General features: G+C 42.6%; 1 protein-coding gene across 1 annotated transcript; it reads right to left on the reverse strand.

Moving 5' to 3' along the window:
- LOC148029687 (cytochrome P450 709B1-like) lies at positions 1–26,705 on the reverse strand. Its single transcript, XM_087685971.1, has 5 exons — positions 26,088–26,705; positions 25,064–25,299; positions 2,226–2,476; positions 1,422–1,818; positions 1–619 (listed from the first exon to the last, which is right to left on the reverse strand). Exons 1-5 carry the CDS (start codon positions 26,677–26,679, stop codon positions 179–181), a joined length of 1,917 nt encoding a protein of 638 aa, XP_087542097.1. The 5' UTR covers positions 26,680–26,705; the 3' UTR covers positions 1–178.

A 26,705-nucleotide genomic window follows, 5' to 3' on the forward strand; every position in this document is an offset into this window, starting at 1 on the left:
GACAATAAGAATACATGGCGCTTTATAAAACTCTCAAGAAATTGCAAAACAATGAACAGACAATTAAGCACAATTCCTTTCCACAATGGCAATATGAGCCTGAAAGAGGCAATGAAAAGAACCATTCACCAGACACTGGAGGAAGAGCATGGACTTTGCATCAACCAGATTTTTAGTGCTACTGAACTCTTTCAAGGATCAGTGGGACACCATGCCGCGGCCGCATAGTGATGGCGATGGTGGGGGCATGCCTGTAGCTGGGGGCGAGCCGGAAGTAAAACCGCGAGAGGATGGCAGCCATGATGGCCTTGGCTTCAAACAGAGCATACTGTTGACCAATGCATATGCGGGGTCCTATTCCGAACGGTATGAAGCCAAAGGGATGCCTGCATGACTGTCCGACCCCATTCATGAACCTTTCTGGCCTGAACTCATCTGCATCCTCTCCCCATATGTCCTTCCTCCTGTGGATAAACAGGCATGCAACTGTGAACGCTGTGCCTTTCGGTAGAGTCCAATGTCCCATCTGGAAGCTCTCCTCACCCGGTCTCAGCACGCGCCGCCCATATTCGGGAACGGGTGGGTACAGCCGTAAAGTCTCATTTAGCACCATTCCCATCTACAACCAAACCAATATTTACCAAGAAAGAAAGCTTACTACGAACTCTATAAGTCAGCCCCTCAAACATACCTTTGGCCCCTTTTCAATGCACTCTTCAAGAGAGTAAAAGGTGTGTATTGTAATCAATGTTCATGAAACACATATTTTTGGTAGCAGATACAAAAACCTTTAGTTCAAATTTTGGAGGGATTTTTGAATCAAATTGCATATGTTTGGTATCTTTATTACTTAAAATTTTGGGAAGTGTAAGGTTTAAAAACTTTCTTCCTTAAAATTTGGAGGGTTTTTCAAAATTTTTGCAATTCATTTTACATTAAACCTTGGTTTTTCGTGAACACTGATTGCAATAAGTGCATTTGCTTTCGTTTTTCAACTGTTTTTCTTCTATTTCAAGACTCTGTTTTGTGTTTTTGACTCAGCAATCAAAGCTTCTTCTGGCTTTGAGAGGGATGGCCTGAGTCTGACTCTTGAGTCTTGGCTTTCCGGTTTCTATGAAAATATCCTTTTTTTAAAAGGCTATTGTCTGGGAAAGTAGACTTAGTTTGGGCAAGAGCCTGGACATCTTTGGTGCGCCCAGTGGGAATCTATGTCAGATCAGGCTGTCCAGCGCAGTATAAAAAGTGAAATTTGCTTGTCACAAGTGGATTGGTACCTTCTAGGTCCTGAGAAATGTGGCTGGACTAGTGGGAACCCAACCCTAAGACATGACATCCCTTTTAAATTTCATGAGTCACGACCAACATCCTTGTATCATACTGTATTTCAAAACGTTCCAAATGAGCCAAGAAGAGGAACTTACAACATTCAACTCGTTAAGATGGTCTGCTTTTAGTTTCCCTTCCTTGCCACAAACCTCCAGAACTTCTTTCCTGGCTTTATCTTGCCACTCTTGATTCAGTGATAGCAATACCATAGTCCAAGCTAGAAGGTTTGAAGCAGTCTCATGTCCAGCAAAGTAGAAGGTCTTGCACTCATCTATCACTTGCTGGGTGGTAAGCCTGACATGCCGACTGTCTTTCTTCACTTCTTCGCCGTCTGCTGCAAGTATCAAACCTAGCAAATCGGACCCATAAGAGCATGCTGCACCACCCTCATTATGGATTCTTCTGTAACGTGATTCAATAATCTCAGAAAACCCTTGGTTCAAAGACTTTTCCAACTTCTTACATGCACGGTTGCAGCATGTGGGTAAAAATCTGCAGATACATTGCCATAATTTTGAGCATTTGGAAGTATAAGACCAGCAGGTGAGAAGTACACATCCATCTCACGTCCTGGTTTCTTGGCTATGAGAAGGCTGAAAAATCATGCAGAAAGATCATTTGTGTTCTCCTCTGCAAAGTCTAGTTAAAATATAAGTAACAAAAAGGAGCCCCACTGCCATATTGTGGCAGCTGAGATAAGTGCAAAAGACACATACATTGTTTTCATAATTGTGTTAACATCAAGAATAGCAGAAAACACTCCTTTTTCCAGTTGTAATTGCTAAACTGCATCCCATCAACACCTAGGACTTCAGCTCACACATGTACTATAAACATTACAGCAATTATTATGAAAGTTTTCCTACTAGCCGGTGGTTCAGAATAGTAAGGATAGTTACCTGTATCCTGGGATTGCACTGTTCTTCACTCGAAGATTTGCTAGAAGTCCCAGAAGCTGCTCTTGTTTCTCAAACACAGTTTTCCCTTCTAGATAACTGGACCCAAAGGATGTGCGGGCAAGGATGTCTGCCGTGGCATTCTTTATGTCTTTTGCAACCTCAATTTCAGCACAGCGGCCTTGTTTGACAATGCGTCTCTCCCAATGTGTAACCATTTCCAATGCACTGGTAGACATGTCTGCAAGCATTTCCTGCTATCCCATTTGGTTAATCTAAATGAACTTTTTCTTTGAACCATAAACGCCTTGCCTTAACATCTCTAGTATGCCTCCTCTTACAGTTTGGCTTTTAGGGCAGGGCATGTACTCAGCCTTCCGTCATTAAAGGGCAGTAGATAGTTAACAGCAACGTCCAAATTCCGCAGTTACAGCAAGACCAGATAGCACAACATAGATGGAGCTAGATTGCTTCTATACATCTGCACACTTTACCCACATACCAACCATAGATAGGCCCGAAATCTTGCACCCCTCACAGTATTTCTCTAATTTATTAACAAAAGAATCAAGTGCAATAAATAATTGATTATGCCCTTTGATCTCTATAGAGAACAACTTTTAAGCCAGTAAAATCCCTAAGGAGGGTTTTGTACAGCTCTTCTTTGGTTGACATAAAGGAATACTGCAAGGCACACTAGGCTTTGGGGCCAATAGCTGTTATGGCCATTGAGTAGAAATGTTCTAACTCCCCTACTTGCGATTGCAAATGTTTAGTTTGCTTATTTGATTGTACTTGCTTATTTTAATGATTCAATACCCTTTAGTTATCAAAAGACCAGTTCCACCCATGTCCAAGGTTGTCAAGAGAGGTACGATACGATATGGTACAATAAAATACGGTACTAATTGGTACCTTAGGATTTTATAAGCTACAGTACAATAGTAGTACAAAAAAAAAACAAAAACTCCGTTATTTTGGATTATAGATTATGAACACATTTTTAGAGCTAAAATAGCAATGTCACTTAAGTTAATAGGATGAATACATGAGGGTAACAAGGCAAAACCTCATGCACAACATGGGCAATGAGCTACCACAAGACAGACGGGAGTGTATACATAATACATCATGCATCATACAACAAAGCAAAGTGTAGGGTGGATGGACAAAGAGACTCTTCATTCTTTTGTGAGAGAGAGAGAGAGAGCGAGCAGCTTGGCAATTTGGGGAGAAAGGGGTGGAGAGAAAGAGAGAAAGAGAGAGAGGGAAGGGAGGGACCTGCTTGGGATTACATATTCGTCTTTGAAGTTGGGAAAGAGAGAGAGAGACGCTTGAAATTATGATAATAAACACAAAGCTTGGGAGTTGGAAGATATTGTGTGATCTAGTCTTCATAGGCCAAACATAGCTTTTTTTTGGTACGAATTGGTATTGATACATAACAATTAGCTGGTCAGCCGACATTAAATGCTGGCTGACTGGATGCCAAGCCAATAAAATGCCTAAAATACACACAAATGTGCCAAGCCCAATTGTCATGCATAGACTCGTACATGAGCTAACAATCCTGCTAACATCAACAACCACAAAAGAGAGAGGATTCTGCATTTGTCCAGTCACAATGGAGCCTTGATCTAGGCAAAATCCATCCTAAATCTTGACAAAGTGGGCAATTGGCATTTCCAAGGAATGTCAAACTGATTTATAACAACTACGATTAGGGTTTGTCTTGTTGGGCAATTAGTATTCGAAAACTCCATGCATGAGGATTCAAATCAATTTGTCCTCAGACAACCCATGTTTGGTTAGAAGAATCAATGATAAATGCATTGAAGATAAAGGACTATCAGAGGGGAACCCGATCAGTTTTGTCGTGTTAAAGGCCGTTATGTGGGAGACTGTCGGCAAAAACACGGGCATAGTTGCATTCGTACTACGTACGGACTAGTTCGTTTTGTACAGTTCGTACTGTACCGTACGTTAGACCTATTTTGTGCCTATTTATTGGGCTCCTCCACCTCCTCAATCATATAGTCATCATCATTCTTCAGGTAGACTTCCACTAGAGAGAGCAACTGGTGCCAATGCCCACATAGCCAATGACTCATTGTTGTACGCAATTGTCTCGTGTTTGGTATATGGATTCTATTTCCCGAGCACATCTCTGAGTTCTCTTCCTTTGCAATGTTCTTTTGTTTTCTTTCTCTTCTGTCTTGCATTCAGCAGTTTATTTCAGCACTTGTCTATGCTTCCATTGATGCACCACTTCTAACATGGTATCAAATTGCAAGATCTAGGCTCCTACCACGTGCTTTTCTGCTGATTACAAGCCGTCTTCATCCCTGCTGACCTGGCAACTGCTGTCTACTGCCATCGCCCTATCTTTCATCCTCTAAAGGCTGCATTTTTCCTCCAATTGCCTGTGTTTTCCCGGTCTGCTGCATTTACTGCAGGTCACCTGCATTTATGCTGGTTACCCTGCGTTTTCATTAGCAACTACTACGTTTTCTGGATATCTTGCTCCTGGCGGCTGGGCAATAGCATCTACTCTTTACTGACAATGCCTGTTGGCTGTTTTCAACTTTCTGTAGTTGTTTTTTAGTGGTCAACTTGTGAATACTATGTGTGAACTCTATTTTTGGGCACTCTGTGCTGTTTGGTTGGCTGTCTTCTCTCTCTGCCTACCTTCTCTTCTCTATCTTCTCTTCTCCTCTCCCGATGGCTCCTCCATGCACTTCTACAAATGATAAGTTACGTGGACCTAACTATCTTAGATGGACTACTATGATGAAAGCCTGGTTTGTGCAAAAGCGGATTTGGTACATTGTTAGTGGAGCTATTCCTTGGCCTCAACATCCTTTTTCTCTTCTTGACAATGTTGATGAGGACAATTATGAGAAAGTTGTGCTTATATGGGATTCGGATGATGCCCGTGCATTTTCTACACTACTTTAGTGTATTTTTAAAGAGGTTCTACCGATAGCTACCTCCCATAGGACATCTCCCGAAGTCTAGTCGAAGCTTCAGATGTTATACGAGGCACCTTCCACCATGCGTTCAATGACCCTTTACCAGCTTCAGTGGATGAAGTTTGAGCCGAAGGACACCATTCAATCATTTTTACTCCGTGTTACACCAATATATGACCACCTTCGACACATGCACTTTGCCCTTCCAGAGGCACATCTCATGGGAACGGTACTCTACAAGCTCCCCCCGAAGTTTAATGGAGTGGTCAATGCTTTGTAGATGCAAACATCATCTACACCTGTAAGCTTTACACACATGTCCTCGATGTTGCTTGAGCATAAGGCATCTTTGTGTCTACAGGGGAGGCTTCCATCTCATTATGGAGGTTCCTGTGAAGCCTTTACAGCTTTGGAGAGAAGTGACAGGAAGAAGTCATCGAAAGCCCAATATTATCAATGTGGTAAGAAGGGCCATATGTGGAAGGATTGCAAGGCATTAGCAACCTCACAAAAAAAGAAGGAGAAAAAGAAAAGGCGAGATGCAAACTCCTCCGACCAGTCATTCTCTTCCTCAAACTTTAACTCTAATTCTCCGGCCAAGGAAATGTCCAAGGCACTGAAGGGATCCACTGCTTTAGATCGAGAAAAGGGCTTGACTGCCCCTTCCTCTGCTACCTTCTAGTCCACGTGATGCATCATCCCTCACAACTCTTGAATACCAAAGGAGTGTGAGAGGGTGGTGAGATGGGGTCGGTGAACCTCATCTATATAGGTATACACGTGCATAGGTTCCAAAGAGGAATGTCCTTGACACATCAACCAAAATCTAGCAAATTTAAACTCTCGAGCTAGAATTGACATCCATGTTCATGATGAGCTAGTTATCTGATAGATAGCGGCCTTGACTCCTAGTCTTATGCTCACATGAGACTTTGGCGGGCTGGCCAAAGGCAAGGAATCCATGGTCACATACGTTTAGAGGCATTTTTGATAGAATGATCTTGTATACTATTGTGAGACATTGATCAGACTCAGAGACATGCTATGATTCTTCTCTATTTCAAGAGCTGGTACAATCGACATCAACATCACGTTCTCTCCGAGGCACCTTGGTGGCAGCTTGATCTTCCACTGCTTCACTATCCACGGTTCGATTAGAAACTAGGTGGGGGCCCTTGTACCTCCCCTTCTTGGGAGGTCACCCATCCTAGTATTGCTCATGCCACTACAAGCTTAACCAAAAGTTTCACTTTGGGCTAGCCATCTAGCCCCCAAAACCTTAAGGTGATGGATGACCTCCAGTCTATCCAATTATGGAAATCTTCCTCCATTTGGCCTAGGATTCAAACCTAGTCTCAACATATCGCTATTACACCGATAGTAAGCTAGTTTTCTCTAGCGAGTGTGGATTGTATTTCCAACACCCCCCCTCAAGCCACACCTTGATTGAGATCCTAGTGCCACCCAAGCTCAACAACATGAGCTCTGATACTAAGTTAGAAACTAGGTGGGAACCCTTGTATCTCCCCTTCCCAAGAGGTCACCCATCCTAGTATTGTTCACGCCACTACACGCTTGACCAAAAGTTTTGCATAATTGGGCTAGCAATCTAACCCCCAAAATGTTAAGGTGATAGATGACCTCCGATCTATCCAATTATGGAAATCTTCCTCCATTTGGCCTAGGATTCAAATATGGTCTCAACACATTACCGTTACACCGATAGTGAGCTAGTTTACTCTAGTAAGTGTGGATTGTATTTCCAACAGGTTCTACTCTGGTGGTTCTATGTTGTATAGACTATGATGAGTCATTACCATTGTATCATTGCACTGTATCAAATCACCCATGATCTAAGAGAGGGTGTTAGCAAGATTGTCAACTCATGTGTGAGTTTGTGCACACCAATCGGGTTGAGCACATTTGCATGTATTTTAGGCATTTTATTGGCTTGGCATTATATGCCAATCGGCCCACATTTAATATTGATCGACCAGCTGTTGCTTATGGCCTATTTTGTGCCTATTTATTGGGCTCCTCCTCCTCAGTCATATAGTCATCATCATTCTTCAAGCAAACTTCTATTGGAGAGAGGAGCCAATGCCAATGCCCACACAACCAATGACTCATTGTTGTGTGCGACTGTCTCATGTCTGGTATATGGATTCCATTTCCTGAACACATATCTAAGTTCTCTTCCTTTGCAATGTTCGTTTGTTTTCTTTCCCTTTTGTCTTGTGTTTAACAGTTTATTTCAGCACTTGTCTATGTTTCCTTTGTTGCACCACTTCTAACAATTAATACTCTCACCGTGTGTAGAAATACTAGGCTATGAGTGCACAACAGGATTGAGCCTTCTTTTAATCTAATTAGAGATGAAATGGCTTATGTGAAACATATGACTAGTTTAGGACAACCCTTTGTGGCAACATAAGAGGTTGACAATATCAAAAGAATCACCTTTGCTCTCCAAATAGAGGAGGCCCTTCTACTCAAACACACATAGTTTAGGTAGGAAGGCTAAGTTGGCATAGAACCAGCTTGATGAATGAATGAGTAGAGACTAAGATAGTTTCGGATCTTTTGTTTCCATCTTTTTCACCTAGAAACACATCAGAAACCCATTAAAAGATTCATCTCAATGTTGTATTAAGCTGAATTTACTCGATGTATCCAATATCTTCCTTGCTTTGAAGCCATAATCCTCAGTATAATGCTGAGTTGGAGAGAAAACACATTGCTTGACATCTCAAAGACTAGATTTAGCCATTGTGCATTCACCAAGGTGCCAAACATTGTTTTTGTCTACATTTGGGAGACCTAAATCCATCACCTAAACTGGAACCAGCCATCACCTTGACTGCTGTTCTTTGGGTCTTAAAAGTAACCTCTGCACATTTTTTGCAAATGAAAAGATACCAGGCGTATCTTGAGAGAAATTCTAACAACCATATGTCCACCAAAAACATTTTGCTTGACTAATTGAGCTCAAACAAGAGACATTAGCCATCACCTCCACTAGGATCAGGCATCCTCTTGGTTGAACAAGAGACTTTAAAGAATCATGCGCACAGGAGACATAGATTTCCATAGTATCGTGGTTGATGAGTAGGAGACCTCAAAGGCATATCTTTTTGCAACAAGTACTCAAGATGTCTAGAGACACTTGGCATCCCATGGGCACTTCACAAGTGCAACGAATCATTGGACTTCTCCTAGGGTTATACGCATCTAGGAGGTATCCTTCTAGAGCAGTCCAATAGGTTCTATGTGGGTGACTGGCATAACTCCCCAAGGGGCAAATTAGGCAGTTGACAACTCCCTATTCTTTTGCCTTTGGACATGTCTACCTTGGCCCTCAACCCACACTCTTGCCAAATTTCAAATTCAACCTATAACCATAAGGAGGTGTGTCATGAGAACATGTATTTTTGAAACCTTACTTAACATGTGGATTAATTTTTAATCACACGATTAAGTAAATGTTGCACATGTAAGGTGCAATTGGGGTTAGAATAAATTTACGAGTCCGAGACCTAAGAAAATCACATGATATCAAAGGTAAAAGTTGCTATACGTTATGTTGCACTGGTACTTCGTGGTATCTGGTGTCAATTGTTGGCCTAGGTCATTCATTTGGCCATAAGTGTCAGTTGTTGGTGACACTAGAGATGTGGCGTTTAATGGTACCTAACGCCAATCTAATGGTCAAAGATGGCACAAAGAGACAAAAGAGTGGAAGATGCCTAGCCAATTTAATTAGTAGCCAGTCTGATTATTTTTCTGGACACCGAAATAATTATTAAATTAATTTTCAGTAATTAAAGTCTGAAAATTAATATTTAACCCGTATAATGTTGGAAAAACAATTTGGAAAGGCTACCACTTGGCAAACTTTCCCATACAGGCTGGTAAAAAGCTAAAGCAAAGGAAAAACAAGATGATTCTTGCTGTAGCAAATGTGGGAGAGCTGTGAGCTGCCATGGCTAGCCTATTTTCAACCATTGCAGCCAGCCACGAGTGAGTTTTGAGAAGGAGATTGCACATTCGGACCCTCCAAATCTAGGCGATTGTATCCAGGTGGTACAAGGCTGGGTGATTGCATCCAAGTACAAGGTGACAGTTGATTTGGATATCTCAGCTATAGGCGATAGCATTTAATGTTGTTGTGGTAGGACAGCAGCTGCATTTGACTAATTTTCAATCATTCTTCATGACAAAACACTGAATTTTCTCTCTCTACAACTTTCTCTCTCATCTCCCAAACCATTTCACAGTTTGCTCCGAAGATCTCAACATTTGGACCCTTGGAGATTGAGAAATTGCAATTTTTTTTGCTATAAACCCTAATTTTTATAGTAGCAGCATCGAGAAGCGTGCCAAAAATTGTAAGCTCCTAGACTTGGAATTTTTAGGGCTGAAAACCAAAAAAATCCTAAATTCTCTGCTGTAAACCCTAATTTCTATAGCAACAGCCTCAGGAAGCGTGCCAAAAACTGGAAGCTTCAAGACTTAGATTTTCCAGGACTAAAGGTGAATTTCAGCTGAATTCGGATGGAGGACTAGCCAGCCATTGAATTTGGGGCATTTCCATCCGCTATGAAGTGGGTGAAGACCAATTAAGTGCCTGAATCAAGGGGCAAATCAAATTGAAAACTTGCTGGCCACTTTGGACAGCAAGGGGAGTTTGGATTGCGAAGGGGATCGAGAGAATCCCATTGTAAATCAACTTCTTCTTCAATATAGCTAAAGAAATACCGAAAGAGGTCCAATTTTTGGGCCAATTGGGTGTGCATTGTCCAAGATTAGTAGGTAAATTTGTATTTTCAGATTTGCATTTGTTGTTTGTTGTTGTAATTAAGTTGTAATCAAGGATTTACCACCCATCCGCGGAAGGAAGACTAGTTTCAAGGTGCGCTCAAAGATTGGCATAGATGGAGACATTGTGAAGGAGTTGACACACCCCCTAGGAGAGTGAAGCAAGATCTACTAGGAGGAGACTCTTTTGTGAGGTAGCAGTGTTAGGAGAGGACCTTGTGACCGGACCTAGTAGCCATATAGAGGTTGCTACAAGACTTTCCCAAAGACAACACCCTCCAAAACCACAAGTTGCGGGCATGAGCCATAATAGCGAGCATGGAGGATAGGAGGACAGACTACTCTTTCTGCACTTCAATTATCTTTTGGGCACGAAAAAGAGACACTTTGTGCCAAGAGTCTTGGCTGTCTACCAATGAGAGTAATGACATCCAATCACCGTTGGAGGCTTTACTAGCCACCATGTTCTCAAGCCAGTTATGTTCAATCAAGAAAGTGGGAGATCATTGGCACCCTCACATGGTGGTTTATCTGGAAGGCTCGCTTGTGAAGATATGCTAGGCTTTGCACAAAGAAAACACAAAATGTACAAACGTGGCTGAAACACGATAACTCAAACAATAACATAAAAAATGCAAAACACAAAATGCAAGGACACAACCACAAACAAAGAAGAAAGAGAACTCTGAAGTGAATGAATCGATGCTGTAAATGAATGAGAGAGTTGTATAGAATGCTCAAGAGCAAAGCTGTCCAACAGTCGGTGGCTCTCGTGGGAGCAGGCTAAGGGAGGTGTCTATGTGTGTTGTCCACCGAAGATGTATTCAAAGTGCAGTAACCACCAATTGGAGCTAAGATTGATGAAGAAAAGTGCTAAGACCTCAAAAACGACCTATTGTAGATGCAAACACAAATCAAGGTGGTGCTGGAAATGGAAGGGCAACAAGCTAGAAACTAGAATGCAAAAGTTTTTGGGGCTAGAATTGATAGTAAACACAGTAATGTAACAGCCAAAAGAAGATGGCAGCTAATCATCGGCAGTAGTGGAAGGCTTGGCAACAGCTGTAGACCACGTAGCAGTAGACATTTGGGGCTAGACAACTAGTGGAATAGGGTTGATGGTTGAAACCTGCAAGACAAGGATGGATTGAATTGTGTACATCCTGTCTATTTATACATGTAAAAGGATCCTCCCAAATTAGGGTTTTGCTTATGGGACACAGAAACTCTCTACGATTGAGTATGCTGCATCATTTAATGAAACTTTTAGTAATTTATATGTTTTAAGGCTGTTTTAAAGAGCTAATTAGTTTATAATGCATTTTTAGCTCAACAACCCCTCTCAGACCCAAAATTGAAACCAAGAAGGGACTAGAAGAAAAGCTCAAGCCCATTTTTACCCCAAGGCGTTCCACCCCAAAGCACCCACGGCATCGAACAAAGGGTATACGTCTCAATTGCCCAATGGCCTACCAAGACTACATAGGCGACGGTTATCTTACCAAGGGAGCCCAAGTAATCACCCCAAAGAGGCCAAGGTATCAGACAAAGAACTCATTGGATGCCTAGTGGCCTACCAGGACCTTTAAAGGTAAATGGAACCACATTGACTCTTGTTTTGGGGGGGGATAGGAAAATGGTTTGCGCCCTGTCAAGTAACTATGCCCCCTAAGAGAGAATGAAAAGGGATGGTTAGATCCACCACATCACAAAATAGACAAGCTATCTTAACCATTCATGTATGTCAATGACGAAGGAAAAGGGAGAAGAAGTATGTGAGTGTGGTGGTAAGGTGGTGAAAAAACCACTGGTGGAAACAACTTAGAGGGTACTTTGCACAATGAGATGCATAGAGTAATGCTACATGTTGAGAATGCACATGCAGTGCTCGTAAGGTGGTGAAAAAACCATGGTGGAAACAACTTAGGATCCGCTCAGTGTACTCTACACAATAAGATGCATAGAGTAATGCTACATGATGAGAATGCACATGCAACAAGTACCACTTGGATAATGTCCCTTATGGAAAATTTGTTTACTTGCCCAAGCGTCCTTTTACAAAGATGATGAAGAAAAGCAATGTGAAGGGAAGATACAACAAGAAAGGGAGGCTTGGGCAATAGCTATAGACCACATAGCAATAGTCGTTGGAGGCTAGACAACTAGTGGAAGAGGGTCGATGGCCAAAACCTGTAAGACAAGGATGGATTGAATGGTGTGTAGCCTATCTATTTATAGATGCAAAAGAATCCCCCCGAGTTAGAGTTTTGCTTACAGGACACAAAAACTCTCTAGGACCATCCACCATTTAATGAACTTTTGGTAATTTTCATGTTTTGGGGCTGTTTTAAGAGCTAATCAGTTTATAATGCATTTTTAGCTCAACACGACTATCAATTGTTCTTCCAGAAGCAAGAACATCTCAATCTATGCCACCTTGGTTGGACACATCCTTGGGTGTATCTCCTAGCAGGCTTTCTACTAAAAGTTAATTAGTTAGGATGCCACCTCCTCCTCTATGGGGTGGAGATGTATGATATGATGTTCATCATTGAGGCTGGTTCATGTGCAATGGTGGGCTTGGAGGCTCTATGAGCTACCAAGTTCTCATGCCTACTACATATGGTCATGTGAGATTGCGCACCTAGTGTGGAGAGCTTGTAGACTACTCCATCAAGCATAGTGACAGGAAATGGCCGGAACGGCCCCCTGGCACATGGAATCGCCATCCCCAGCATGTATCCGTCATGGACCGCGTTTCCAAATGATGGAACGTTCCCTGTCCCGTTTCAGACAGGGAACGCGTTCCCTGCTATGTTCTCTGTCTGAAACGGAACAGGGAACGCCACGTGGCAAAACTTACTTGCGCCCGGCCACTCGCATTCTGCTTCCGCCTGCGCCCAGTTTGCCTACTCCCGCCTGCGCGCAATTCACGTTCTACTCCCGCCCAGACTCCAATCCTGGCCTATGTCCTGCTCTCGCCTGCATCCTGCTCCCACCTGCATCCTGCCCCTAGCCACCTTTTTTCTCTTCCTTCTTCTTCTTTCTTCTCTTCCTTCTCTTCCCTCTTTTCCTTCTTCTTCTTTCTCTTCTTTCTCCTCCCACCTCCAACCTCTTCCTTCTTCTTCTTTCTCTTCTTTCTCTTTCTTCTCTTCCTTCTCTTCTTCCTTCTACCTTCTCTTCACTTCTCCCTTCTCGTCTTCCTTCTTCCTTGAACCTTCTTCCTTCTCTTCCTTCTTCTCCTCTTCTCTTCAATCTTCCTTCTAAGTTCTTTTCCAAGTTCCAAGTTCTCCTCTTTTCTTCTTCTTCTCCCTTCTCTCCCTTTCCCTTCTCTCTCGACTCTTGAGTGAGTCTTGACTCTTGAGCCTTCTCCCTTCTCTCGAGCCTTCAATTTTTCCTTCTCTTGACTCTTGAACCTTCAATTTTCAGCCTGAAATCATAAATGGCTTCATCTTCCCGCCCTGCTCGTTGGGTTGGTGGTCGAGGAAGAAGGTCTGATGATTGGTCATGGTAAGAAGTAAATGTTGACTGCCCTTTGAGTGGTGGAAGATCTCGACCATGGACTTGCAAGCTTTGCCCATACAAGCGAACTAGTGGAGCAAACAAGGTAATCCATTGAGCCGAGCATTTGTATTTCAAATTTTTATTGATTTTAATTTTTCAAAGTTACTTAAATATTAGAATATGGACTACCAATTGCCACTTGTTCCATTTTAATATTTATGCATAATCAGGTCCCCGAGCTCATCTCCTACATGAGCCAAATTCAGAGGTGCGGTTTTGTCCGAATGTGACCTTGGAGAAGCAAAGGGAGCTTCGTGACCATGTAGCAGGTCAACAAGCTTATCTTGCATCTAGACCACGACGTGTTGCAATTGACCCTGCAACTTTTGTGACACCATCCTCATCAGATGTATCTAGAGCAGGGTCAGTATCAGGAAGTGCTACCTCCACACCTACTGCAGGCATTGCATCGGCCATGGCATCAACAACGCCACACGTTGCACATAGACAAAGCACACTTAATGCTAGTTGGGATCCCAAGAAGAAGGAAGAGGTGGATATATCAGTGGCACACTTTTTTTATCATGACCACATTCAATTTCGTGCAGCCAGGTCAGAGTATTTTAAATTAATGTGCAAGAAGATTAGTGAGTATGGCCCTTCGTATGTACCTCCGTCATCAGAGACCTTACGCACCACTTTGCTCGACAAGGAAAAGCGCCTTGTTGAGCAAGCAGCAGTGACTAGAAAGAGCATGTGGGCTAAAAATGGAGTTTCCTTGATTGCTGATGGTTGGAGTGATACATGCAAGCGATCCATTCATGGTATGGTTGCTTATTCTCGTGGGAAAATGTATTTCATATCTTCACATGATGCATCGGGGACACGAAAGTCAGCAGATGTACTTGCAACAGAGTGGGTTACAGGTGTTGAGCTTATTGGCTCGGAGCATGTTGTGGGATTTGTTGCAAATGGAGAGCCTGCAAATAGGACAGCATGTGCTATTATTCAGGGATATTATTCGCATATCACAGTTTCATATTGTATGGCTCATTGCTTGAACAACCTACTAAAGGATATTAGTAGCCTATCATGGATTGCACCTGTCATAGAGCAAGGAGCTCAAATGGTTAGCTTTGTTTTGAATCACCAATTTCTTCGCCATCACTTCTCTTTGCGGTCGAAGAAGACACTTTTAAAATACTCTGATACCAGATTTGCCTTTAACTTCTTGATGCTAGCCAGGTTAAGAGAATGCAGTGGTGTCTTGAGGCAGTTATTTCTTAGTGATGAGTTTATCTCATCAACATTGGCAGATACTCCTACAAGTATCTTATGCTTGGAGAAAGCAAATAACTTCACTTTTTGGGATGATGTAAAGCGGATAGATGCTATGGTATCACCCATTGTACATTTATTGAGGGTTATGGATGCTATGCAACCTTGCATTGGCAAGGTATATGGGCTATGGATAGGCTAAATGAAAAGTTGTAGGAGTTGGCACCAAATGATAAGGCGTATGAGGAAATACACCATTTAGTTGTGACGAGGTGGAACTCCTATAGCTCACCCATGCATGCAGCTGCATTTGTGTGGATCCTGAGTTCCAGGGCAAGGGTCAGGAGAATGGCACTGAGGTTATGGATGCATAGAGACTTATATTGTCTCGTCTAGTGCCTGATCATGGCACTAGACGAAAGATCAGAGATCAGCTTTCATGTTATAGGACCTTTCGGGGTTCTTTTGGTTGTGGAGATACACAGGAGAATCGCTGTAAGATTGGGGCAGCTTTGTGGTGGGAGGACTATGGTTCGGATGGTCCTGAGTTGCAGCAACTAGCCATCCATATTTTGAGTCAGTCAATTAGCTCCTCTTGTTTGGAGCAATTGTGGAGTACATACACTCACATTGCTTCAAAGAAGAGAAACCGTCTTGGTGTGGAGAGGGCAAACGATCTAGTATTCGTTAGTGCTAATTTGAGGATGTTATGTAACAGTATGACAACAAAGCCTGATCCATTCACAGAGTGGGAGATGCAGCAAGAAGAGGAGGATATTATGATCATTCATGACAGTGTGACACTTGGGCTGTTGACAGTTGTGCCATGCCGATATTATATTTGTACTTGAGTCTTGCAGTCTTGCAGTTGCCCTTTGGGCTATTTTGGCATGCCGCATTTTGCTTCAATCTCTAGAGATTAGACTTTATATTTGTAGTCTTTTTTGGGGCAATGAGCATGTTCTTTCAAAGATTAGACTTCAATTTCATAATTGTAATCTTTTAAGTTTTTTGGCAATGGTACCATAGGCATGTTCTTTTAGCTTAGACTTTAAAGTTTAGTTCATTGTTCATTGTTTTATCATTTATGATTTTTGGCATATGTATTATGGATTTTATTATTTATAATTGAATAGCTTACCTCTTGAGCCTTGTAAGTTGCAATTCAATTTCTAATGAGTAGTTTTAGAATAATGCATGATATCTTAAAGTTAAAACTTAAAATGATTTGTCCTTGTGGATTATATACCTTGGTTTTAAGTTTTAACACTCCAAAGTCCACATGGATTATGAGTGAAATATTAAAATTTTTTCATGAATTTTGATTTTTTAAATGCCGTTCCCATTTCCACGTCCCCGTTCCCTAGGTTTGGCGTTCCCGTACCCATCCCCATCCCCGTTCCCCGTTTCATGTTTCTATACCATCAAGTAGGGCCTAGCCTTGGGTGTCTCTCATGGAAGGCTTTCTACTTGAAAGTAAGTCAGTCAAGGATGTCGCTCCATGAGTTGGAGAAATACGATATGATCTTCATCATTGACATTTGCTCGTGTCTAGTGGTGGGCTTGGAGGCTCTACTAGCCACCATGTTCTCAAGCTTGTTGTGTCCAATCAAGGATGTGGGAGATCATTGGCAAGCTCACATGGTGGCATATCTGGAAGGCCCCTTAAAATGTTGTTGAACCATTCATTCCCTTGTCCCCTTAAAAGAGGTTGGCACTAATTTGGCAAGAATACCTAGGCGTTGATGTGTATGGCCACTTGGTATCTCTTGAAGTAGCCTATGGATTAAGGCCAATTCTCTCTTGAAGGCCCTCTCCTCCTCCCAACATGGCTGCCTTGTGTCAAAATAACAAGTATGCTCTAATACCATGTCAAAATAAGCGACAATGCAAAGAGACAGTAGGGTTTGCAGGGACTAACATAGTGTGTACTGCAAACACTGAGAAAGAAGAGAAACTCAGAAACACAAGAAGAAAACAGTGATGACACACTGAATCATGCTATGAGAAGAAAAGCTGATATAATGGAGCCGAAGCTCAAAAGATAATTGCATTGTCCTGTCTAAATCAGGCAGCAGCACTTCTGGGAATTTGCACAGGGAAGGGAGTGAAATGCAGTCCTCCGAGTAGGCTATCGAAGTAATCACTAGAAGGTGAAGGGCAAATGTTGAGGGAGTGAACCACAATCTTGAGCTCAGAAGATAACTGCATTGTCCTGTCTAAATCAAGCGGCAGCACTTGTGGGAATCTGCACAAGGAAGGGAGTGAAATGCAATCCTCCGAGTAGGCTATTAAAGTAATCACTAGAAGGTGAAGGACAAATGTTGAGGGAGTAAACCACAATCTTCTGATGCAATCGGAGATATGGAAGATGATCACCAGCTATCAAGGGAGCAAACCATAGTCCTCTCATGCTGGGGAGTGGCCTGGGCAACAAAATGCAAATCCCAAAGTGTCAGAGCTGTCAAACGTAGGGAGAGCAACCCAAATGATAACGCTAGATGATGGCGAATGAGCCAGGTATTGGAGTTTGTCAGATCGAGACTGAGTGAGCTAAGGGTAAGAGTGTCAGATATTGCGCAGAGAGTACAGAGCAATAGAGAGAAGTGTGAGCACGACACAATGGGTGTTTGGTACAAGGATGAGTATACCACTTTTTAGATTTAGATAATATATTAAGTACAAGAGTATAAGGCTACGTTCACACCCGAACACTATAAAAGGTACGGTGAGCCTTTATTCCCAACAAACTCCTACCTAAAGGCAATGTGCCTGACGGTAGAGAAAAGAATCAGCTAAGTTTATATATGTACAAAGCTGAAATACACATATACTATCCAGCCCCCATCATCTGATGGCAATAAGCAAACCACTCGGCTGGACAACCCTTCGTGAGAAGGTCTGCAAGGCTATCATCTGTATGTACCTTGACAAGCTCAATGCCCTTGCTGTCAAGTACATCCCTGATAAAGTGATACTACACCTATATGTGATATCTTTGCATGAAAGACAAGATCTATGCTAGCATGATAGCACTCTTAATGTCACAGTGGAGGATAGGAACCTCTGTAATACCAAGCTCTCTCACCAAACGTAAAAGCCATAAAGCCTCTTTGCATGCCTCAGTGGCAACCACATATTTTGCCTCTATAATAGACAATGCAACACACTTTTGCAGCCTAGATATCCAAGAGATTGCTCCACCTATGAACATGAACACATATCCTAAAGTAGACTTCCTGTAGTCAGGATGGCCAACATAGTCTACATCCGTGAACCCAACAACATATGACTTCTACTTACCAAAGCAGATACACAAATCCTTTGTGCCCTTAAGGTATCTCATGATATACCCTTCACTGCTTCCCAATGCTTTTGCCAGGATATGCCATGTATCTGCTAACCACTCCCACCGCAAATGCGATGTCAGAACGTGTAGCAACCATAGCATACATCAAGCTTCCAACAGCTGAAGCATAAGGTATCTTGGCCATTTTAGCCTTTCCATCATCAGATATAAAGCTATCATCTACACTAAGTTTCATATATAGAGGCAATGGTACACTAATGGCTTTTCCCCCCTCCATATTGAAACGCTACAAAATCTTACTAACATACTCCTATTGTGACAGATAAAGAAGACCCTTCGATCTGTCTCTGAGTATACGCATATGCCAAGAATGTGATTGGCCTCACCAAGTTCCTTCATATCAAAGCTATTGTGTAAACTCTGCTTCAAGGAGTCCAAGGCATGAACATCATTGCCTGCAATCAGAATGTCATCCACATACAAAACCAAGAGAATAAGGCTACTATCTGCTGCCTTCTTGGTGCATGAGCAGTGATCAACTTCAGAACGATGATATCCCTGAGAAGCATAAATGTATCAAATTTATGATACCATTCTCGTGGTGCATGCTTCAACCTATACAAACTCTTGTTGAGTTTGTATTCCATGCGCTCTTTCGCTACATATAGATCTCCTAATGCAGATCATGTAAGAAAGTGGTTTTTCCATCCATCTATATGAGCTCCATGTCTTCAGAAGCAACCAAGCCCAAGATGGTTCGCAAAGTAGTCGTTTTGACTACAGGAGAAAAGATTTCATCAAAATCAATTCCATGTTATTGCTTGTACCCTTTAGCAACCAGACATGCCTTGTACTTTGACAAAGAACCAAAAGTGACTTTCATTTTGTAAACCCATTTGCACGATAGCACTTTTTGCCCTTTAGGCAAATGCACCAAATCCCAAGTGTCTTGTACTTGGCAGAGAACCAAAAGTGACTTTCATTTTGTAAACCCATTTGCACGATAGCACTTTTTGCCCTTTAGGCAAACGCACCAAATCCCAAGTGCCATTTTTCATAAGAGGTTCCATCTCTGATAGCATTGCTTTATGCCATTTCTTACTATATTTTCTGTCCATTACTTCCTGGAAGCATGACCGCTTACCACAATCTCTCAACATGACATAATCAATCGGCCACATAGTTTACACTAGGAACGAACCTATTTGGCTGTCTTTGCACTTTGGTCGACCTACGGACCTAATGGTCAAGATTTGTTGGCAATTCAGCCTGCAAATCTGCATTAACAGCTTGCTGCTCTGCAGGTTCAGCGTGTTGTACATCTGGTTTAGGTTGTTCCACACGCACATGTTCTTGCTGAATTTATGGGACATCATGGGCAAGATCTTGCTGATCATTTTCAGCATCATTCCCTGCATTTTTAGGAACATTTATAGCAGGTATTTGCTGCTGTCTAACGGGCATTCTTTGCTGTCCTATTGGTACATCCTCCCGGAATACAACCCTTTTGATCTCCTTTGTCCTTTCGGGCTGTTTGTGCATACGATCTTCCCGGAAGATAACATCATTGCTGCATACCACTTTTCTTTTCTCAGGATCCCATAATCGATACCCCATCTCACCTTCATCACCATATCCTAGGAAAATACATTTACAAGACTTTGATTAAGTTTGTTGCATTCTTCCTTGCGAATGTGCACAAACGCCTCACAGCCAAACACTCTCAAGTAAGCATACGAAGGTGGCTTGCCCGACCACGCTTCTTGAGGGATCTCCCCCCCCTTCCCCCCCTTAGAATACATGTTTGGTGATCGATTAACCAAGTGTATGGCTGTCATAACAACCTCTGCCCAAAATCCATAAGGTAAAGTAGCATGTGATAGCATCATACGGACCTTGTCTTGAATGATCCTATTCATACGCTCTGCAACACCATTTTGGGATGGATTATGAGGAGCGGTGAGTTCCCTTTTAATCCCTTTGCTGTCATAAAAGTCCTGAAAGACTTTGGACACATATTCCCCACCATTGTCAGAGAGAAGGCACTTTAATGTCTTGTTGGTCTGATTTTCAACAAGTACCAAGCATTTTTTAAAATTATCCAAGGCCTCATCTTTGCGATGGATTGGATGCACCCATACTTTGTGTATGGCATCATCAACAAAGATGATGAAATACTTCTTTCCCCCTAGAGATAATATTGGCATTTGACATACATCTGAATGTACCAACTCTAAGAGTGAAGACTTTAGAGAGATTTTTTATGTGACATCTGAGCATGCTTACCATAAATACAATGATCACACTGTTCAAAATCAGCATATCTCAAAGACGGCAAATAACCCAAGCGAGAAAGTACTTTCATTGTAATTCGACTCATGTATCCCAATCGGCTATGCCACATAGAAACACTTGGCTACTTGTTTATGGCGATTATATGGTCACACACACTAGATACATGCAAAGGATACAAAGTATCACTTTTGGAGCCCTTGGCAACAATGCGAGAGCCCTTACAAATTTTCCATTTGCTATCCCCAAAGGTGGACAACACATTATGCAAAACGCGGAGCCGTGCTGAAAACACGAAGCTGAGGTACATGTCTCACATTATGCAAAACAAACACGGAGCCATGCTGAAATTCCAGTTTCACACTGCCAATGCCTGCAATTTTACATGCATAGTTATCTCCCAAGTGGATAACACCACGTACACCACCGTTGTAGTAAAAAAACCACTCATAATGTGTTGTGACATGAAAAGACACACCTGAATCAAGTATCCAAGTGTGCGTATCATTCTCAGGATCTGCAATCAATGCATGTACACTCAAAGAAGAAGCAAGAAGTACATCACCATCACTGTCATTCTCATGAGTGACTACATTAACCTCTTCTATTTTCACATTACTCTTCTTTGCAAGCTGACTGTCCTTTTTCTCAAACTTGTTATCTTCAATGTTTTTGTTTTTGCCTTTCTCTTTCTTCAATTGAAGGCAGTCCCATTTGTAGTACCCTTTTTTGCCACAATGATGGCACTCCACACTTTTGCCACAAAACTTGCTACAAGCTCTATTTTCAGAACTGCCCTTTTGCTGAAATCTGCCTCTAGTGTGTAATGCATTAGAAGACTTGTTCGTTGAATTATTTTTTCCATTTAGTTCTTCCATCAGCAAAGAACTCTCCACATCAGAATATAATACCTAAGCATTCGAGTTACTCAAAGTAGTCCTGAGAGTATCCCAACTTTCAAACAAAGTACGTAGCAAGAAAGTAGCCTTTAACTCATCATCAATATGGAAATCCAAAGCAATCAGCTAACTAAAAATTGAGTTAAACTCATTCAAATGTACAGACATGGCTATACCTTCTTTCATGCAAAAGTCCATTAATCTTTTTCAGCCAATAGACCTTGCTAGCTGCACTTTTCTAAGCATACAATTCTTCAAGCCTTTGCCACATTGCATATGCTGAATTCAGCTTCTCAATGTTAAAGGGCAAGTTGTTTGACATTGAGAGCTCAATTGTAGAGCGGGTTTTATTCCCTTTGTGTTGATGGGCTTCACATATTTCTTCTACACCAAGACATTGTAGCATTGTTTTTGCCATATTGCAAAATTGTGTGCACCCTCAAGCTTCTTGATGTGCAAAAGATTGTTACTGTTACTGTTTCCAGCCATAATTTGCGATACCAAATTAACTAAGCAATCACCAAAGGCAAGCCAAAATGTCACCAAAGTAACCAGGTACACTGCAAGTACCAATCAGCAATGAAAATCCCGAGATTGTAGAAATTTCAGATCTGAAAATAGGTTTTCAGAATTAAAAGGTGTCTGTTGCTGCACTTCTCAAGCAATTACTGACACATTTAGAGACCAAGGCAGCACTTACATGTGAAATCCCCAAAATTTCACTGCAATTTCTGCTCCAAAGGCATTCCCGGGCACAAATTTGACAATTTTGATCACACGCCCCAAATTTTTAGAAGGTAATCTGTCCAAATTGCATCAATACACGTACCCAAGTGCATTTACCAAACATTTGTTGCACAAATTGAAGGGATTTTGCAAAAGCCCCAACTTTCTTGGATTCAGAGTACACAAATTTCAAAGCAATTGAAGAAATTCCACTAAAATGTGAAAAGCCCCAAAATTTCTTGGGCAACTGTGCACCAAATGTGCAATTTCTGAGTCGGATTGTCTTGTCCTGCGCTGAAATCCCCAAATCGGAGAAAAGCCCCAATTTTCTTCAGTGAAATTGCACATTGTGCTTGTGCGTGTGAATGCCTGGCAAAGGGGAGACAAAAGAAATGGCAGAAATTAAGGAAAAATGAGAAAGAAGAGAACATCATGTCCTGGCGTTAACCAAGACCCGTCGATCGCATGGCCTGCAAACTGTCGCCTGGACTGTCCTACTGCCCGCCGACGAGCCTATGACCTGTCATCCACCCGTCGAACCTGCCGCTTGGCCTACGGCCTGTTGCCTCAACTGTCTGTTGCCTGCCAATTGGCCTGTGACTTATCACCCAGCAGTCGCCCCGACTATCTACTGCCTTGCTGACATGCTTGCACACCAGGTGACAATGTCAACTACTCGCCTATTTACTCGCGCCAGTCACCTGCTCTAATACCAATTTGTTGGAGCTTGTTAGATCAAGACTAAGTGAGCTAAGGGTAAGAGTGTCAGATATTGCACAGAGAGTAGAGAACAATAGAGAGGAGTGTGAGCACAACACAATGGATGTTTGGTACAAGGACGTGTACCACTTTTTAGGTTTAGATAATATATAAAGTACAAGAGTATAAGAGACTAGGGTGCGTTCACACCCGAACACTCTAAAAGGCACGGTGAGCCTTTATTTCCAACATCGGGCTGCAAAACCATAGGTGCTAGCAACCTCTATGACAGACGAGTGATGCCAGGTGATGGAGGAGCCAGGCTGCAAAAACCCAAGTCCTAGCAACCCTATGATAGACGAGTGACGCTAGGTGATGGAGGAGGAGCCAGGCTGCAAAAACGTAGGTCCCTACAGCCCCTGTGATAGATGAACGATGAAATCACTAACGCTAGGTGGTGTAGATTGTCGCCAAAGGCTAGGATGCTAATGCCAAGCTAGAGATATTGACACCAAGCAAGGAAAAGACCTCCAAACTGAAAAACGTAGGTGAAGGTGGAATCTGAAGGAGAAAGGTGTTGATGCCAAGTAGAGGATGGTGACACCAGACGGAAGATGCTCCAAACGCAAGGCCTAATACTAGAACAAAGCGCCTGAAGCAGAAGAGGAAGGTGAAGACATCCATGAACCACAATGGCCTCCTAAAGAGGTGTGAGGGCAGTGGAAGGGGCTGGTGAGAGAAGGGAGGTGGAGGTGGTGACCAAAGAAGGTGGTGAAGAATGACTGAAGAGAGGAATAGTGAAGAATGTTTGACGTGACTGCCTATTTATAGGCATAAGCTGTCTAGGGTGGCACACCACTGTGTGGGCACCCATTGAAAAAGAGGCCAAAATGTGAACACCAACCCTTTTTGGGGCTATCAATGCGAAGCCCTAAATGAAATGTGTGAACTAAAGAAGTGGGTTTATCAACACCTTGCTCTGAAGGCCACCTGGCAGATACTCACTTCACTCCTCAATGACATGTGACACCAGCTCTGAGCACAACTCATCCACCTCTGCCTATGCACCATCTCCAAAAAACCTCCGTAGCTTGGTTCCAATCCCTACACCACAGCTCGGACATCCGCATGTGCACCACCTTGCTCTTATAGTAGTGGCAAGATCTAACACAACCACAGATCATAGTCGTAGTAGGGATGGTCAATTTTGGACTTGAGAACTGACGAATGGTAGCTTCTTCCCATTGCACTTCCCATTCCATGTGACTATAGTCACAAGGGTTGACAATTCCTCCCCATCAGGTGCATCTAAGGCCAGAAGGATGGGGGCATGATCTTAGATGTGGTGCTTGTAGACTGTTCGCTTGAGTTAACATGGTTAGCTTTGATTAGAAGCCTTAACTGTAGTATTTGTGGTTCAAAATGTGCTCCAGAAGTCTTCCCTGCCATTCATATTGAGACATCCTACAAGGTTCCATTAAATATAGAATTCATCTTAACTACGAGGGAGATCCTAGATTTTGGGAACTACTTGCCTTGCCTGCTTGATTTCCTTCTTTCTTCAAATGAGAAAAGCCCTGATTGTACAAACAACTTTCCCACCACTTTTATCAGTTCAATCTCCACCTCCCAATACATGGGAGGTCACTTGTCAGCCCTACCTTCTGTTTTGATACATTACAGATCTTCCTCCAGGTATTGTAGCCTTCTCTTTCAATTTCTCACAAGTTTTTGTTTATGAAACAGAGAATCTATGGCATCTCAACAAAATTCTTTAGCTCACTTATCTCCACTATGAATCTTTCATAATTCTGACACCTCTATTGGCATTATACTGAAATCCTCCCCTATTAATTGGTGGATAACGAAACAGACACTTGCCTTTCACACAACCTAATTCCGACGAATGGAAGCACACTATAGTCGAGACCAAAGATGGATGGAGGCTCCAATCACAAATGCCAGTTGCCTTACTTCTGAAAGAATCTTGATGACCAAAAAATATACATTCCTGCATTCCTGAAGTTGAAATAAGCTTGAAGAGATCAACTTCAATAAAGGAGAAGGAGAGCAGCAAGTTCAAGCCGGCCCAAGCTAATAAACTTTTACTTATTCATCTCAAATTTAAACTTGCCAATATAGTAACAAGGCACTTAACCATAAAATCTATGTTTTTCACCTTTTGCGTCCAAGTATGAAAGGTATAAACATGATAAACAAGCCCATATCGTAATGCAGTTTTGTGTTTGCTGCTTCTCTTTAGCCTGACAATTGCAAAGTACTGCAAACATCTAGTCATGCATCAGATGCTCATGTATCACATTTCAGGATAAAGCCTGTCACCTTAAGTCTCTCAGGAAAGAAGGCAGGTCGAACAAAGGTTCGCTGCCTGTGCCAATCATCCCCATCAGAAAGGAGGAGCCCATTGCCCAGCAGCCTGTGAAAAGACTTGGTGGTAGCTTGTGATCTTGTGAAATGCTTCACATCAGAAGAAAGTGCCCACTTGGCATCTTCAGGGTGAGAAAGCACAACCGTGGGCTGCATTCCCCACCAGTAGACATAGGGAACATCGCCATTGCCTGCATGAGAGAAGAGGAAAAACTGTTAAATGATATTCCTAGTCTGTGGCCGACATTTGACATCCTGCCATATTTCAGATGCCTGAGACTATGTCATATCTGCAATATCACCTGATAGTGATATTAAAATTTGGAGAATTCCTTATCATCATGCATAGTTATCTTGGACCTCTCGATGGGAAGATTTCAAAATTTTTTGCAAAATCAGGTGAAGCCGTCTCATTTTAGCTGCGGACTACATTTTCATTGCGATTGTCTGCATAGTGAAGAGGAAAGACTGTTTAAAAAGTGCAATTCAACCTGTAACCAAATTTGGTCATCATGCCCCAGATCAGATGGCTCTACGTCATACCTCTGAGGTCACCTTACAGAGAAAAAGAAGCGGCAGCACTTAAACATTTCTCTTGATCTGTTGAGAACTTTTAATTATAATGTATTGCTTCTTGGGTTGAGAATGACAATCAAGGAAGTTTCGTAAAAATCTAGGAACTTTTTATTATAATGTATTGCTTCTTGGGTTGAGAATGGCAATGTAGGAAGTTTCGTAAAAATCAGGTTCAAATCAAACTGTCAGCCCTCACAGAAGCTCATGACGATGCTGTCGAGTCCCCCTGCCCCCACTGTGGGCCAGCAGTCCCTGTCCCGAGCTACAACTAGATAGGTCTGTGGTTCTCTCCCTCACAGAGGTACGCTCGTGGTATTTCACGATGTGAAAATTGTAGTGGGAAATTAGTCTAAAACTAGTTGTGTGGTGCTCCCTCCCATCAAGTCAATAAAGCAGCTCTAACCTGGCATGTGCTTGTGATGAAACGGAAAGAGGTGAGAGAAAAGGAGATGATGGGCGGTCGGAGAGGGCATGTCGGACCGTTGAGAGGATGCTTCCATCTGCTTGAGCAGGGCGACGTCTCCTGCGACAGGTTTGAAAGGGAGCACCTTGAAGCCCTGTTGGCGGAGAGCGCGGGCAAGCAGGGCGGGCCGCAAGACATAGCTGCGGATCAGCAGGAGGAGGAGGAGGAGGAGGGAGCCCAGGCCAAGGCTGGTCGAGAGAAGCCATAGCTCACCGTAGCTGCTGCACAACAACATCATCATCATCACCACCACCACCAGGCGGAGCATGGGACGAAGAAGCTGGCCCTGCTGCTGCTCTCGTGGGGACTCACACGTGAGGTCGCGATATGTACTCGGTCGCGCGTTTGATTCATTGACGAAGAAGACAGTTAGACGTGCAGAAGTTTGTTGTACCAGGTTCTGCAAAAGGTCTGAATTGATTGGCTTTATATTGGGAGAGTCACGGGCATCTAATTCACGCTTCACATTTTCCACCCCCCTTCCCCTCTCAGACCTCCGGCCTCGAGACTCCAATTTTCCCGAAGTAACCATTCTATGACAAACCTGAAAGCCTCTGC

This window comes from Lygodium microphyllum, chromosome 10 (genome assembly GCF_053477565.2).
Source record: "Lygodium microphyllum isolate KBCC chromosome 10, Lygodium_microphyllum_v1.1.10, whole genome shotgun sequence".
Taxonomy (NCBI): domain Eukaryota; kingdom Viridiplantae; phylum Streptophyta; class Polypodiopsida; order Schizaeales; family Lygodiaceae; genus Lygodium; species Lygodium microphyllum.